A 13,093-nucleotide genomic window follows, 5' to 3' on the forward strand; every position below is an offset into this window, starting at 1 on the left:
TTCTTCTTTGTGCCATTCTTCTTGTTCTGCAAGTGTTTCTTGTTGTTTCTCATAGTTTCAGATCTCCATTTCTAAAAATTGAAATATGAAGCCAAAAGAACCTCTCCCTTCTTGTGCATCTTCTTTCTGTTTTTTAAGTTCCATTTTCAGTTCTTCCAAGAGTGATGCCATTTAAACACTTTTAAACAACCACCCGATTAACTTTAGTCATTTAAATACAAAAGCCAAAAATCACCAAGTAATCCAAATAATCCAAGGTTGTTTCCTCTTGCTTCTTTTTTCCACCTTCTCTTCCTGGGGCTCTATTATTTTGTTGCCAAGTTTCAGTTAGAATGTATCTTTTAGGAATCTTGTTAGAGTTTCACTGTAAATTCCTTTTAGTTCCAGTTCCATTCCTTAATTCCAGGCAGTCTCCTCCATTTTTCCAGATCCTGCCCTTTTATTCTTTTTTTCTCCTTTCCTGCTTTTAAAAACTTTTAAGTTTCCAGAAATCTTTCTTATCCCTTTGACATTTTATTTTCAGCTTAAATGCCTATTAATGTCAAAGTGGATTTCCCCCCCCAATTTCTTGCTTAAGTCTCTTAGCTGTCAGTTTAAGGAAGGGAAGAAAAAAAACCCAAATCCTTTCCCTTCTCTCTCTTCTTCGCTGCTTCAAAATCTTCTTTGGGAACAATGTTATTTTTTATAGTTTAAATTCCAGAGTACCTTACATTGTTGCTTTTTCAGTTTAACCCAGTCAACCAAAACTTTCTCTTTTTATCTTCCTCCTGCACATTCTTTCCGGCCGAGTTCTTCTTTGAGGTGGCCATTTCTGACCACCGCTGCAACCGCCTTCGGAAAAGGGAGTAATGGCCAGCTGGGGAGGAGATGCGGCTCTCCTAGACCCTGCTGGCAGTCTCCCCCCTCTTCACCACCTCTACGGGGTGGCTTAGCCCTGAAACCAGCTGGCTCGGGGCACTCTGGCGGCGAGCACGGATCGAAACCACGCACGATCGTGGATTTCGGTCCGTCATCGAAGAGACTCAAACTGGAAGTCAAGCTGTGAACTTTTCTAATATGTGTGTAGACTGGGTATTAATTTTATCTATCCTGTCAACCTGCTTATGGAGAGGCGCTTAAGGTCATAAGCAAGGATCTTTGATGCTAATTCCTAGTCCTGTGTACATTATTGACCCCTTTCACAGTAATTAAGCAGGAGTTCATTCTCAAGGGTTTTCTCATATTTCGAAATAATTACAGAAGAAAATAAGCTTGTCCATTTTTCATTTGCTACCATATAACTGACATTCAAATAAGTTGCAGCTCTCCGTTTCATAACACATATAATCAACATGTATTGATCCTTATTAAAAGCAAAGATTATACAGGGAGAATTTCAGTACTGCATTTTTGAAGAAGCTATATTTTATCTGCAAAATGCTTTTCCTGGATTAATTACAGAAGTTATTTATTATAATTTGGCAATGTGCTTTAAGCTGTTTTTTTTTAAACTACCATGTTTGTTGTCCCAATGGTGATTTTTTTTTTCCAAGAAGCAACTGGACTTTCTGGTACCAGAAAGTCCAGTTGCCTCTTAGAAAAAAAAAATCACCTTTGGGACAACCATGATTTGGATGACTGAGAATCTCCATAGACATTTACTGTATTTGTTACATATTTAACAGAAGATGAAGAAATAGCACCAACAAGAGATGTATCTCGTCACTTTGAGGATACTAGCTATGGTTATAAAGATTTCTCAAGACATGGGATGCAGGTACCTACTTTCCGTGTGCAGGTAAGTCATATATTATCAGCATCGAAATCTAAAGTGTCCTCTAGAATATTAGGTGTATAAACAGAATATTAGATATATAAATTACACGTTGTATTTTTTTTATAACTTTAAAACAAGCATAGGCAATTTGGTGCCCTGCAGCTTTGAACATTTACTAATCATTCTCAGGCAATATATAGGGGATTATATGTTAAGCCTGGATTTCCCCAACGGTGTTAAGGAAAACAAACTAAACAGAACGTGCAGCGAAGTCAGATAGGAAGACAGGTAAATGTGTGAGATAAGTTTTCTAGTTAACACGCAGTAAAAATACAGATACGCTTGTGCTATCAAAAATATAGTTTATTCCATTTGAGAATTATAGCATAGTCAAAAATAAACGGTCCATTAGTCATATATCAATTTCAGTCAAGTCTTGTCGGGATACTCTATTTGCAAAGTCCGTGTTGAATAGCCAATGTCAGTTCACTTACAATCTTTATCTTCTCTCCGTTGAGAAAAATCAACACTCCTGTTTCACTCCCGTTTCAGCAAGAACGCAGTCATCAATCCATCCAGTAATTAGGGATCAGTAAGCCAGAGAGAGCGAGCTGCAATTGCCTCGCTTCTTATATAGTGCTTTTACAACCACACCCTTAATTACATTCTTGCTGTTAAAGTTACACACACTTTAACAAACCATGATACCATATTTATTATTTTTACCCAAACCAGTTAGGGTAAACAATGTTATCTGGATACACTAGAACTGCTTAGTGACCTTTCAAAGTTACAGCAGCCTGAAAAAAAGGGACTGCCCCTCATACCTTGGCAACTGTCAAGCATCCTTGTCAGGGATCATTCGGTACTTGCAAGGGCTTCCTAGACGTTGTACATCCTGGGGTTCTGCGGAGCCACGGTCAGCTAGTTAAGAATTTCAAAGCACAAAGAGTGTGCTGAACTGCTACTTGCACCATTCAAGCACTTTAAGTTATGCCAGTTTAGTTTTAATTAGGAATTCACTGAAATGTACAATTAAACCAGAACTGTATACATTTTGATATAACGTGTCAAAAAAAGTTCATAAAATGAGGCACAAATTCACTTGAAAAACACCTTGCTTAGGAATGGAAATTCTTGTCCCAATTGTGGCTCCTAAGCGGAGGACTCCCTGTAGTTGAAACCAGTGGAGGACAAGAGTATCCATGCTGTTGGAATACATAGTAGTTATCTCATTATTTTGGATTTTAAAAATGCAGTGAAAAATATATATTTTTTTCTATTATGTCAAAGTTCTTGAGAACTTGCTTCCATGTACCTGTTTTGCTTTTAAGGACTATTCATGGGAAGACCACGGATATTCGCTGGTAAATCGTCTCTATCCAGATGTAGGACAACTGATAGATGAGAAGTTTCAAATTGCCTACAACTTGACTTACAACACAATGGCTATGCATAAAGATGTGGATACGTCAATGCTTAGGCGTGCAATCTGGAATTACATTCACTGTATGTTTGGAATAAGGTTGGTCCATCTCAGCTTTAGTTATCTATTAGTTTTGGAAATTTTGTTCCCCATATTGCTTGAACACATATTATGGAAATTTATATTAAGAACCTACATCAAAAGCTTATGAGCATACAATCAATGAACTGGTTAAAAAAATAATTGCATTTGTAACTTCTTTTTAAATGCTTTTAAAGGCAAATTCTTGATAACAATTGTGCTTGAGGTAAGAACCTTGTATACTGACAAAGCTAACCAGCTAAAAAAAGCTAAAACTAAAAATAATTCTAGAACAAAGGTCTTGTGTTTCTCCCAAATCCGTGTCTGGAAGATACTAAGAAAGCTGCAACTTGCCAGATCCAAAAAGGCAAGACAGCTGCAGTACCTGGACAGGATTACATTGAGTAGAAGATGGGAAACAGGGCAAAGCACCAAAAAAGGGGGGATGTGTACTATTTCCAACATATTGGGAATGGACAAAAATACTGAGGGTACTACTACAATTGGGATTCTAGCAAAACCAGCTTAAGATCTACCAGAAAATATACAGCTGTGAAATAGCAAGCAATAGCACAGTAATTATTATAACTGGCAATAATGTGTTTGATGGAAAACCTGAACATATTTATTCTCCTGATTATAGATATGATGATTACGACTATGGTGAAATTAATCAGCTGTTGGACCGCAGCTTTAAAATTTATATCAAAACTGTAGTGTGTGCTCCTGAGAGGACCACAAATAGAATGTACGATAGCTTCTGGAGGCAATTCAAACATTCTGAGAAGGTATGCTGTATGTTTGCGTAATGTATGTATATATACATGCATGCATGCATGCATGTATAATGTATGCTGTATATATATGCGTAACGGAGTGAGCTCCCGTTACTTGTCCCAGCTTCTGCCAACCTAGCAGTTCGAAAGCATGTAAAAATGCAAGTAGAAAAATAGGGACCCCTTTGGTGGGAAGGTAACAGCATTCCGTGCGCCTTCGGTGTTTAGTCATGCCGGCCACATGACCACGGAGACGTCTTCGGACAGCGCTGGCTCTTCGGCTTTGTAACGAAGATGAACACCGCCCCCTAGAGCCGGAAACAAGTAGCACATATGTGCGAGGGGAACTTTTACCTTTATGCTGTATATGCATTATATGTGTGTGTGTGTATGTGTTGTGACTTAGTAAATTGAATCATATTGGTTTGACAGTTGCATCTATTAAGACATTCGTTTTGCTTATATTGATTTAAATATCTCTTTAAACTTTCACTAGCCTGTAAAGTTTTTGTCTTTGCATTATTGCTCTTAGTAGAAATCACATTAATGAAAGTACTGCATTGAAGAAAATTCTGTAGATCATTATTAGAGCTACTTTGTCTCACCTGATAACAAGAATTAAGTCATTCCAGGCCTAAAGCCAGGATAGCCTAATAATATTGCACATATAGCTATTGTATGGAGCAGCACTTGATGGGTTGTTGCATAAGATTCCTGCCATCATCAGCCACTAGTATATTCATGGATTTCTGCCTGGCTTCAGTTCAAATATTAGCAGCATTTCTGCATGCCTTAAAATACTGTAATGCACAAAAGACACTAACCCCAACTTTTTCCCCCTATTGTTTTCTTTAAGGTTCACGTCAATTTGCTTCTCATAGAAGCACGGATGCAAGCTGAATTGCTTTATGCTCTGAGAGCCATTACTCGTTACATGACATGAAAACTTTGGGCAGTAGTAATCGAAGGTGCCACAGAGGCAACATACCAGGGCTTATTAAGGGGCTTCTCAACCAGCAGGGGCTAAAAGCCATGATATTATTTGTGCCATAATGTTTATTATTACTTACTACTGCTACTACTAGTATTATTGCAGCTCCTTAATGGGATATTACTGCTGATGAGGTTGGTGGTAGAACAGTTGTTCAGAGACACAATCAAACAGATTCCAGCCTGCTCTGGTTAGCGTAGGAGGCAATGACTTCTGGCAGACAACTAATTACCGAAATCTTTATGTATTGTCACAAATAAATAAGAATCTGGAAGATAACAATTTTGCTTTTGATACAAGGGTGAATAATGTTTTTATAAAAATCCCGATGCTGCTGAATGTGCTGGTTAAATGAAGAGACTAGCAATTCCAGTTATTAAGCTATAAAGAAATGCAAGCAATGCTATCGTCTGAGCCTACATTGCATGTGATGTTAGAGAAGCTCCTTGCTGATAATGCAGAGCTGAACAGGATGTTACATTAACAGTTTTGATCGTTAAGAGAATCTTTTGCTGTCTATGTTGGTCTTATTATTTCAGACTGAGGCAGTGTGAGACTATCAAAATTGCTTAAAAATCTGCAACTTTGTGAAAAAAAATTGAATAGTTGAGAGCAAGGATAGATAATTTTACTTCTTCAGTATTCCTAGAAGCTATCAAAGGTGTTGAAATATCAATTCAGGCCTCAAATAGCTTCTTACTAAAACACTCATTTCTACAGCCTGCCCCTTAAGCAGCAGCTTATGTAGTTAAACAAGAAAATAGTATAACAACAAGAAAAAAACCCTATCAGTGACTTTGATATACGAGTGTGAGTGCATGCATGTGTAAAATATATGGATACTTTTTGTATGAAGTCTGTTAGTATTACTGGTTTGTTTAAATAAAAAATAACACTTTCCTCTTTTTTCAGACTTCTTACACTATAGTACTGGTATCATTCATTACAAAATAGACAAATGAATGCTGTGTCTGGTGTGTAATTTCTAATTTGTGTTTGAGAGAAAAACAACAAAAGTTAAACTGCAATTCTTGACAGTTCAACAGGAAGCATCTGCTATTTCCTTTATTCAAAAATGCAAGGCAAATGCTGATCCAAAACATATAAGCCAAATGTGCAATTTTAAAGTTGGCTTTGGCTAAAAATACAAATTTCATTACCTGCTCTATGAATTCCATTTGTGAAATCAAATAACTATCTCACTTTACCAGATTGGCTTATCAATAAATGGACAAGGACTATAATCTTATCACATAAATACATTTACAATTGTTTCAAAGTTAAAAAAAAAAACTGCATTTATACTGTGATTTTCAATATATTTTTAAAATATTGGGTGGAGAATGTTAGTCTGAATCATCTAAAATTCATTTTGAAATTGTTGACCAAATGCAATACTATTCTATACATTAAAACCTAACAAAATTATTTAACAATGAATGCTGTCTGAATTCCTTGATCTATACTTGATAACCATGGTACTATTTTTTGCAATCTTTTATAAAATCTTAAATATAAAGCATATTATAAAGTTAAATCAAAAAGATACTCAATTCAGTTGTTGCAATTAGTTTATTTTTATGTTTCCTAAATCCACTGGAAATTTAAGAAAAAGGTATTCTACAATGAATGTACATGCTATGTAGAAAAATTAAACAAAAGGTGTTTTTAATGGAAACATACTGAAATGTTTTTATATCAAATGATTTGCAAAAGCAGATGCAGAAGTGATTTTGTGCATTGATTGATTCAACACCCATCTTGAAATGCAGTATTAGAAACTCAAGTAATGATTTTCAATTTTGAATTCTCTGGAGAAGCTTTTGTGCCACAGGTTTGAACTCTGTTTCCCAATAAAGTTTGTGATATTCTCTTAAGTCACTGTCAAAACTGTAAGTCTGTGCCAGTTCTTCATCTATAGCAAGCAAAAGAATACCTACCAATCAGCATTAAATAAAACTTAAATTTAAGAGTTTTTCACACATGTATTTGGATGCATCTGCTACCAACACAGAGAATAATCTAAAGAAAATAATGTGCATAAAAAGGTAAATTTCCTGAGGGGTTCTGGCTATTTTTTTTTTTTCCCCTGCCTTTGAATAAGACTTCAGTCCTGATTACTTCATGGAGTTTTCTAGGCAGCATTTTTGGAGATAGTCTGCCACTACCGCCTTCTTGAGGCTGAAAGTGAGTGAGTAGCCAAATGTTACTCAGCTAGCTTTCATGCAGGAATAAAACTCAGGTCCTCTGTGCTCCTAGTCCAACAATTTAACCACTAGATCAAACTGGCTCTCAAATAATTAACAGCTTCTTTTTAAACAAAAAATATCCAGGTGGTTGGTAATATCAGGAGCCATGGGGGTATTCCAGGCTAACTGACTGCTTACTGTCAGTTTGATCCTGACCAGCTCAAGGTTGACTCGGCCTTTCATCCTTCCGAGGTCAATAAAATGAGGAACCAGATTATTGGAGGCAATTTGCTGACTCTGTAAACCGCTTAGAGAGGGCTGTAAAGTACTACGAAGCAGTATATAAGTGCTATTGTTATTGCTAGTAAATGATTTCTTGCTAAGACTATGGAAAGACTGTAAAAAAATAATGGGCTACATAAAAAAAAGTCATGTAAACTACTTTCTATATGTCCTATTTCCATTCATTAAAGAAAAACAGATTATTTTACAGCTTACCAAGAAATGTCATAAGAAGAACTAGTAGACCATTTGAGTCATCCTCTTCAAAGCAGGGTTCATTACTTGTAACATTCTCACTGTAGTTCCACAAAGTTTTGCATATCAAACCAGCCAGTTGCCAATCTGTGGGCCCAAAATCTCTCAAACAATCGATTAATCTGTTGTAATAATAGGTTGAATAGCTGTTATTAAACCCTTGAAAACTAGAGTTTTGTAGCAGCCTTGTAGGAACATAGAAATAATAATATACTATATATCACCCCGCCCCCGTGTGAATTTCAGCAATATCTTTTTTGACTCAGCTACTTTAAACTTACTTTTTAATTCCTCCTCCTTCATTCAAAATACTCCGCCTACTTTTATCCACAGTAAGATTGAGGAGAACTCCACAGGCTGAAAAGCAGACGTCTTGGTGCCTGGCATCAAGCAAAGCAATCATGAACTTGTACACTAGATCAGAGAAGAAAAAAATCAATGAGAACAAACTTGCTTTTAAGAAAATATAACTGTATTAGATGCACCATTACAATACTGCTATGCCACTTCTAAAGGATTGAAATACCGACTTCTCCTCTGTAGGAATTATCAACCCTCTGCAATGAATGAAAATGCCATATTTTTCACAGGCGTATCCCAATAATCTCAACATGAAGATTCGGCACGACTATTTTCAGCACAATTACTCTTGATGTCTTTTTATAAAGTCCCCTGGTACAAAGTTGAACTGATGCATTGGGTTTTTCAATTTTGGGCTTTTCAATTTTTTAAAAGTAAAAAGTACGTATTTTAACTGGGAGGCAATCACCGTGTTGTATTAAATGACATACCTGCCTTTGCAAATTCTGCTTAAATTTAACGATCTCTTTTCAATAGAACTCTTTCTATGCAGATAGTTTTAGCAGCCATTTCTTTTAAGCAAAATCTAATAGGCAACAGTACATATTATTTGTGTTGCTTTATGTTACATGGTTATTTCTAATGGGATAGGAGCTCACCTTTTCGTTGTATAATAAAATTGCAGATTTCATGGTTTTGAGAAAGATTACCAAAGACACGAATAGCCTCCAGAATTCCATCCATATGACTGGTCATTAACATCTTTAAAAGCACTGTAAGTGGAAAATACACTGCATTTGATATATTTTTAAGGGATAAGTATCTTATTCCAAAAGCAGGGCAGTCACACTTAGTTAATAAAGAATTCTATTCCATTCCATTCTATTCTAATTAAATATGTCTCCCAGAAGAGCAAATTAAGCAATGAGTACATCTTTATTTTAGCCTCTCAGAGTAGAGAGAAGCATTGTTGCACACTGTACTTCAGGCTAAAAGTGCCATGACACCTAACATATAATTTATACAATGTTATGCATAAATTGAGTTACCCTTGGTCAAATTTTAACACTAAAAACAGGATATCAACAAAGTGTAGAACTAATACCCAGAGTCAATGAAACTGAAGTTTAAAACAGTTGGATACTTCAGCAAGACAATGTTCAAATAAATCCTATTTACAGAAAAGAAAGGTTTTTGCAATCTTTCACAGTATCCATAAATGAATATTATTGAAAATCTATAGGGAGAACTCAAATGTGTAGTTCATCCAAGGAGATCGAAAACATTTCTGATTTAGAAAAGTTCTCCATGAAAATATTCCAAAAGGTTTTCTTAGGTCATTATCAGAAATGTTTGAAAGCTTTTTTTTTTCTGCCAAAGGAGGTATTTCAAAATATCCACCGAAAAAGTGTCCAAACTTTCTGCATCTGCAATAATTACTGGTTTTTTTTTTAAAAAACCCATTGAACCTGTTCACTACTGCACACAAATAATAGGTGTGCAGTTAAATTTGCACAAAGATGTGTTTAACTTTGCACCATTCAAAGGTTATGCCAGTTTAGTTTTAATTAGGGATTCACTGAAACGTACAATTAAACCAGAACTGTATACATTTTGATATAACTATCTACTGCTTGGGAAGCCTAGTTAGTGGAAAACGTAGTAATTCAGCAGTATCTACAAAGGCAGAAAATCCCTATTAGCATATTGTGTGTCTGAAAATTTTGTTCAGTGAGTTCTCCTCTAACATCTTTGAGTGATATGCAGTTCAGCTTTATTACTTGTGTTATATTTTTTATCTATAGTCAAAGAATAACGTTACTAGTCAAGCCTTTGACATGAGTTAGAAACAAAAACAAGACAAAACTAGTAAAAGGGGCGTAATATGCTAATCAACCGGTTTACAAAATCAACATGTTCTTCTTTATAAAACTAATCAATAAAGGCAAACATGTCAAAGATTAAGCCAAATTGGGCTGGCTTTATCATTACGAAATTGTCTGAAAAATCATTAAATTAGATCCTTTTTATGATTTGCTCAATCAAACTTGTAATATTTATAAGCAACACTGGCCATTACCATGTAATAGAAAGATGAGAGAATTAATTTTTAAAATATTCTTACGTTCTGCTATATGTAATTTCTTCTCTTGGATTATGGAATTTTTCACTTGATAAAAGGATAAATTGTTGATTGTTGCAATGGCATTAATAACCAGTTCCTCACATTCCTCAACCGACTTGCACTCTAGTGATTTAGAAGAGAAGACTTCGGACATGATACCAATTACGTAGCATATCATAACTTCAGTTATTCTAGTATAAAAAGTTACACTGACATCATAAAATGAAGCCAAACAATTAACTGCTGTAATAAGAAATTGGCAACATTTCAATAAAATTCTGATGCAGAATTCAGCCTTTTTGTCTGAGGCCATTTCAAAGCGTGAAATTGTGTGTGTTTTACACAAGTAGATGTACACATTCATTTTACTGAAATCCTTCATTGATTGATTGATTATGCGGCACCAAGTCAGTGTTAGTGCCACATAGATTTTTTTTTCCCCAGAAGTCCTTCACACTGACATCTGAATACATGATATGTCCAGCAAGTCCTTGGAAAGTTTTGAAAAAAAGCAAAGGAAGAAATTTGAAGACAAAATTCCTTCCGATTCTTTTTTTCGAATTTCTGATCAGCTAATAAAATTGGTACCATGTAGATGATGGATAACATCGTTTCTAAAATGCAGAGAATTAAAACAAAGAATTACAGGAATGCTGTCCCAATTATAATGGGCTACACCAGGGGTGTCCAACCTTGGCAACTTTAAGACTTGTGGACTTCAACTCCCAGAATTCCTCAGCCAGCAAAGCTGGCTGAGGAATTCTGGGAGTTGAAGTCCACAAGTCTTAAAGTTGCCAAGGTTGGACACCCTGGGCTACACAAATGCAATGCAGCAAGGCAAATTGAAATCCACCATTTAACATGGCTGGTTTATACAGTATACAACCTACACATTTTCCAGGATGTGGATTAAACAGCAGGACACTGAAATAGTCAATGAGCTTACAGATAAAAGAGAGATAATGGTGAATCTAGTTCTGTATCTGAAACTTCCAGTCTTTCCCAACCTGGTGCCCTCAAGTTACCGTATTTGCCGGCGTATAAGACGACTTTTTTGCCCTAAAAAACATGCCTCCAAGTGGGGGGTCGTCTTATACGCCGGTAAATACATTGTCACTCGGTGCAAGAGCGACGGGCGGAGCTCCGCAACTTGCGAAGCCCCTTCAAGCCCAGCCGGAGTCTCTCTTCCTCCTCCTCCCACCCACCCACCCACCCTCCGCCTGGCTCGGGCGCTGCGGAGGCCAATCTGGAGGTGGGGTGGGGGTGGAGCGGGAGGGTCTCTGGCGGGGCCGCTTCGCCCAGCCAGCCCCGAGCCGCGTAATGGCCCAGGGAGTGGGGGGGGAGAAGGTGGTGGGGGTGGACTGTGGCGCCCCTCCTTCTGGGCAGCGGGGCGGGGGGCGGCAATTTGCTCCTCCCGCTTCTCCCTCCCTCTTTGAAAGACCGGGAGGGCTGTGCTTGGGGCGGGGGGGGATGTCCTCAGGAAGTTCCTGATGGGACCCCGCTGGGCAGGGCCACCCAGCTCCCGAGCTGCTTTCCAGGGTCCCCTTGGGAAGAAAAGGGTCCGGTGGGCGGTGGAAGAAGGCGAGCGCCCTCCTCCCGCCCCCTGTCCCGTCCCGTCCCTCCTCTTGTCCCCTCCTCCCCTCCCCGCTTAAGAGAGAAAGATCTGCCTCCCCTGCACCGAGCTTCCACCCGGCGCCGCGTCTCCCGGCCAGCGCGCGCTTGCGACTTGGGAACCGGCCAAGCGACTTTAAAACCGAGCGGAGGCCAGAGATAGCCGGAATTACCCTCCACACACACACACACACACACAGAGAGAGAGAGAGAGAGAGAGTGAGTGAGTGAGTTGGCAGCTGTCCATCCCCCACCCTTGGAGTCCCGATGGCACGCACGCGGGGGCTGTCACAAAGAAAGGGAGAGGAATTGAGTGCCAGCCTGAGAAAGGCGAAGCTGCCTCTCTAAAGCATTTTGGTGGCTTTGTAAGTTTGGGGGAAAGGGGTTGGGGGTGTCAATCAAGAATTATATCCAGAATACCCCAAGTGTTACAACTTACCGTATTTGCCGGCGTATGAGACGACTTTTTTGCCTTGAAAAGCATGCCTCCAAGTGGGGGGGTCGTCTTATACGGCGAGTATATAACAAAAACTATATTTTGAGTGGAAATGTTGGGGGCTCGTCTTATACGCCCAGTCGTCTTATACGCCGGCAAATACGGTATGTTAGATTTTAACTCCAACTGATATGACCGGATCTGGATTATCCATTGGGCATGAGTACCCAGGAACCTTTAAAAAATTGCTCCAGAAATTCCTTAATATAATGAAAATATTTACTTATAGTTCAGGAAGGAGGTGGCAACAGTTCTAAGAGCGTCTAGTGCTTTCAGAAAATGTACATTGGTGCTGGGACACCTGACATAAATTAATGTCAGCCAAATGATTTTGACATTGATGGTTTGTCTTGTACAGATTATATATTCAAAAGCAGTTCTTACCAAGCACTGTAATAAGTAATGCCACAATGTGATGATTAGTTGCCAAACATACGCCTACGTTTGGATGAATGGATAGATTGGCAATCACTCTTATCAGCTTGATAAGAATGTCTTCTGCTTCAGAAGGGTGTCTGAGATTTTTTATTTCGCCATCTTTCCACAGTTTATGATTAGGAACATTTTCACAGTAAGTTTTGAAAAGTGCTATGAGTGTATCAATGCTTCCTTGCTCCTCAAAGAATTGTTCCCGGGCTCGATTGTTTTTTGCTGTTAAATTGCCAAGAATGAAAATGATACGGATAACTAAGTCCTGAAATTGAACATAAGAAAGGAAATAACTTGCTGCAAACAAAAACCAATAATTTTCATTTCAATAAATAATTCGATGTTTGAAATAAATTCTAACTCACTTCCGTTCATA

General features: G+C 37.9%; 2 protein-coding genes across 8 annotated transcripts in view; one reads left to right on the forward strand and one right to left on the reverse strand.

Annotated features, from left to right (window-relative positions):
• SESN1 (sestrin 1) overlaps positions 1-6,907 on the forward strand; it is a 58,140-nt gene extending 51,233 nt beyond the window's left edge. For all 4 annotated transcript variants that reach the window (XM_087942489.1, XM_026666643.2, XM_026666647.2 and 1 more), the window contains 4 exons: positions 1,665-1,777; positions 3,091-3,281; positions 3,907-4,051; positions 4,896-6,907. In XM_087942489.1, the coding sequence (XP_087798615.1) occupies positions 1,665-1,777; positions 3,091-3,281; positions 3,907-4,051; positions 4,896-4,982 (536 nt within the window). In that variant the 3' untranslated portion in view covers positions 4,983-6,907. The remainder of the gene's footprint in view (positions 1-1,664; positions 1,778-3,090; positions 3,282-3,906; positions 4,052-4,895) is intronic.
• Positions 6,626-13,093, reverse strand: part of ARMC2 (armadillo repeat containing 2) — a 52,103-nt gene continuing 45,635 nt past the window's right edge. For all 4 annotated transcript variants that reach the window (XM_087942476.1, XM_087942478.1, XM_087942479.1 and 1 more), the window contains 6 exons: positions 12,673-12,982; positions 10,182-10,304; positions 8,716-8,829; positions 8,038-8,170; positions 7,718-7,878; positions 6,626-6,945 (listed from right to left, as the gene is read on the reverse strand). In XM_087942476.1, coding sequence (XP_087798602.1) covers positions 6,827-6,945; positions 7,718-7,878; positions 8,038-8,170; positions 8,716-8,829; positions 10,182-10,304; positions 12,673-12,982 — 960 coding nt within the window. In that variant the 3' untranslated portion in view covers positions 6,626-6,826. The remainder of the gene's footprint in view (positions 6,946-7,717; positions 7,879-8,037; positions 8,171-8,715; positions 8,830-10,181; positions 10,305-12,672; positions 12,983-13,093) is intronic.

Source organism: Notechis scutatus, chromosome 1 (genome assembly GCF_049901735.1).
Source record: "Notechis scutatus isolate UNSWTSFEM ecotype Mainland chromosome 1, rNotScu1.2, whole genome shotgun sequence".
Classification (NCBI taxonomy): Eukaryota; Metazoa; Chordata; class Lepidosauria; order Squamata; family Elapidae; genus Notechis; species Notechis scutatus.